Genomic DNA, 3,565 nt, shown 5'->3' with positions numbered 1-3,565 from the left:
TCCGAGTCAAGCAGCTTAGCTCATTGAACACGAATGAGAACTAGCCCAAATGGAGCTGAGTCTTCCTGTAGCCTTTCTATACTACGCAAGAATGGCTCAAAACAAGGTAACTAAGGTATTTTTTCCAGAAAAGATGTCACAGAGTCCATCGTAGAACTTCCGACATTACTAAAAAGTAGTGAACTACGTGTGGCGGGGCACCTTTAATCGATGTCAGATCACTCAAGCAAAGATCAGTTTTAATTGGAGAATTGATTATTTTAACCCAGTCCTATTAAGTAAGCATTTTGAAACATTGTAACGATAAAGAAGATATCTTTGAGAGCTATCAGCAATATGATGTGATTGATTGCAATAACTGATCTACAAGATACACAGTAAGTCTAAAACATGGATCTTTAAAAGTGGGTCCGGGACCCCTAGGGGGTCCTCAGAGTCAATGCAGGGGGGCCTCCAAATTATTGTTTATAAATTTTTCTTAAAAAAGTCCTAAGATGAATCCAACATATTATAAGCAAATATAGATAAGGTAGGCTCTAAGGTGACACATGTACGTTTAACATGTAAACATGGTTTATAAAGTCATGCCAACAATTCCTAGGCTATTTTAATAGCTTATTATTATATGCAAAAAAGGTCTGTATAGAGGCTTTATGCCAACCTACATGTTATTGTGGGCCCAATTTAATATGCAACTTAATTTTATACAACATATGTAAGAGGGGGTGCTTTCAGTTAAGGGTTCATGCTGCAGGGCAGCTGATCTGACTAACCTTTTTGCAGCACTGTGCACACACAGGCCTGCAAGGAGAAAAGAGAGAGCAATCGGGTGAAGGGATGAATGGAAAAAGTCACAGTTTTCATTTAAAATACAAAAGGACAACAGAATCATGTAAGGTGGTTTACTTTTTGCAAAACTGACAGACGTAGGACCAGGTGAAAAAGGAAAACCTTTTGGTTCGACAACAGAAGCAAAGCTGCAAAAAGAAAAAGAGATAAAGAGCACGTTAGAATAAAGAGAAATCCCATTTGACCAAATGTATTAAGTTGGAAGTCAGAAGAAAGATGTACAGTATGCGCATTTTCCCTTATACTGATGTCAAGAACAGTACAGCCCAACTCATTCATAAAGGGTGTGTAACAACGCATTATGTAATAACAACGCATTATGTAATAACAATGCATTATGTAATAATCTACCGCATTTTGTAATAAAACCCCTGAATGCAACATGTGATACATCTAGTGACATGTATTTACCATTGGAAGGTACTACTACTAATACTACTAATACTAATATTATTATTATATACTATAATTAATACTAATCTACTGAAACAAATAGTACATTTTTCAAATTAGTTTTGAGTCCCCATCAATTATGCTAGAATTTATAAAATAAACATGTCATTGTTCTGAAAAAATGATTGAGGGCAGCCATTTTGTTTGGTTATTACATAATGCACCAAATTCCATTTTTCGTAAAAAAAAAGTGCAACCCCCGCATTTCGTAAGACCCGTTGCATTATGTAATTTAATTTTTATTAATTACATATTGTGTTTTCTTACAAAATGGGGCAGATTATTACATAATGCAGGTGTTATTACATAATGAAGTGAATTTATTTATTTATTTGAGGGACAATTTCCTGTCTTAGCAGTACCAGAGTTAGCTATAAGCTAATATTCATCTGAAGTCCCTGGGCAGGAAACAGAGAATAACATCTCCATTAGTCTACATGCATGTGTATTTTACATTTTGACATTTTATTACATGATACATTGTTATAGATAGATAGAATACACTTTATTGTCCCAGAGGGGAAATATCTTGGACACAGTGCTACAATCTGTTGCTTCAAAACATACACATGTAACAGAAAAATTAAAATCAATATAAAATAAAATCAACATAAATATGAGATCAACAAAGCGTCCTAGGACACAACAGAGAGACACACATGACAGCACAGACAACACAACATCCTTGGAGTTAACTGTAATACTTAAAATGCAAAGTGCAAAAAGTGCTGGTGTACTTATTACATGCATAATTATTTTTACATCACATGATACAGGCAAAGAAGTTACCTTTCCCTTCTTCATGGCGTTGTAGATGTCTTTGTACTGCTGGAACTTCTCCAGCTCGGCCTTAACCAGCACCTGTCTGATGTGCATCACCTCCTCCACCGTCAGAGACAGACACTCCACGGGGAAACAGAACTCCTCCTATTAGAACAACACACACACACACACACACACACATACACGGTGAGTGACCCTGGCCACAGCAGATCCAACACACAGGGCTCAGTGTCAGTGCAGCCCGTGTGGGTCCAGAGACCAGACTACCACATTTGGGTGACATTGTTTTCTGAAGAAAAAGGCAGATTCAGAGAGGGCTCATGATGCGTAAACAACTGGAGTGATAAGAAGACGAGATTGCATCAGCGGTCCACGCCAGGACAATGATTGTCTCTAAGGCCCCCTCCAACGTGATTAGATTTATTTCCCCCATTTTATATTATCTGTACTTGCCGTATGTTCAATCCCTGTAAAGAAACATTTATTCACTTTGAGTAATAAAAAGATGACAAATGAAAGCCTTAGCTGTGTAGATCTAGTTTCATTTAGATAGATAGATTTTTATCCCCAAAAATTGAAAATTATGGTGTTACAGCAGCACACGTACATTTGTCACACAACACAGAATATAATATAAATGAGATACTAGTAAAAAATATACATGCATACAGTATACATGAAATAATAATAATAATAATAATAGGAATAAAATATAAGAACAAATATTTAAATATATACAGGATGGGAAAACAAAATGTGCAACTGCTTAAATAATATGCTAAATGTTTGCTAAAATGTAAATGAACCAATTGTGCAGGTTGCCCTTAGTGCAATATTGTGGTGCAGATTTGGTGGGTCCTCACTAAGACCAAGAGACTGGATCACATCCCTCGAGTCCTCTCTAAGACCAAGAGACTGGATCACATCCCTCGAGTCGTCACTAAGACCAAGAGACTGGATCACATCCCTCGAGTCGTCACTAAGACCAAGAGACTGGATCACATCCCTCCAGTCCTCACTAAGACCAAGAGACTGGATCACATCACTCGAGTCCTCACTAAGACCAAGAGACTGGATCACATCCCTCCAGTTCTGAAGTCTTTACACTGGCTTCCTGTGTCTCAAAGAATTGATTTCAAAGTACTTTTGCTAGTTATAAATCCTTAACGGTTTAGGCCAAATACATTTCTGAGATGCTACTACACTATGAACAACCCAGACTCTCAGGTGGTCGGGACAGGTCTACTTTCTGTCCCCAGAGTCAGAACTAACCGGGTGAAGCAGCTTCAGTTTCTATGCTCCTCATATGGAATAAACTCCCAGAAACTGCAGATCCGCTGCTACTCAGTTCTTTAAATCAAGGCTGAAGACTTTCTTTTTGATGCTGCCTTTCTTTAAATGACTGCTCATTTCTTTAATGTTGAATTTCTTTTGCTGCACTGTAACTTTTATTCTGAATTGCCCTGTTGCTGAAATGTGC

At 37.5% G+C, this 3,565-nt stretch overlaps 1 protein-coding gene across 6 annotated transcripts in view; it reads right to left on the bottom strand.

Moving 5' to 3' along the window:
* The window catches only part of spire1b (spire-type actin nucleation factor 1b), a 79,847-nt gene that overhangs the window by 5,505 nt on the left and 70,777 nt on the right, over window positions 1–3,565 (bottom strand). For all 6 annotated transcript variants that reach the window (XM_032517766.1, XM_032517768.1, XM_032517767.1 and 3 more), the window contains 3 exons: window positions 2,092–2,229; window positions 907–977; window positions 774–801 (listed from right to left, as the gene is read on the bottom strand). In XM_032517766.1, coding sequence (XP_032373657.1) covers window positions 774–801; window positions 907–977; window positions 2,092–2,229 — 237 coding nt within the window. The remainder of the gene's footprint in view (window positions 1–773; window positions 802–906; window positions 978–2,091; window positions 2,230–3,565) is intronic.

Source organism: Etheostoma spectabile, chromosome 6 (genome assembly GCF_008692095.1).
Source record: "Etheostoma spectabile isolate EspeVRDwgs_2016 chromosome 6, UIUC_Espe_1.0, whole genome shotgun sequence".
NCBI lineage: Eukaryota > Metazoa > Chordata > Actinopteri > Perciformes > Percidae > Etheostoma > Etheostoma spectabile.
The sequence above is the reverse complement of the archived record's forward strand: the minus strand, read 5'-3'. Positions and strand labels throughout refer to the sequence as shown.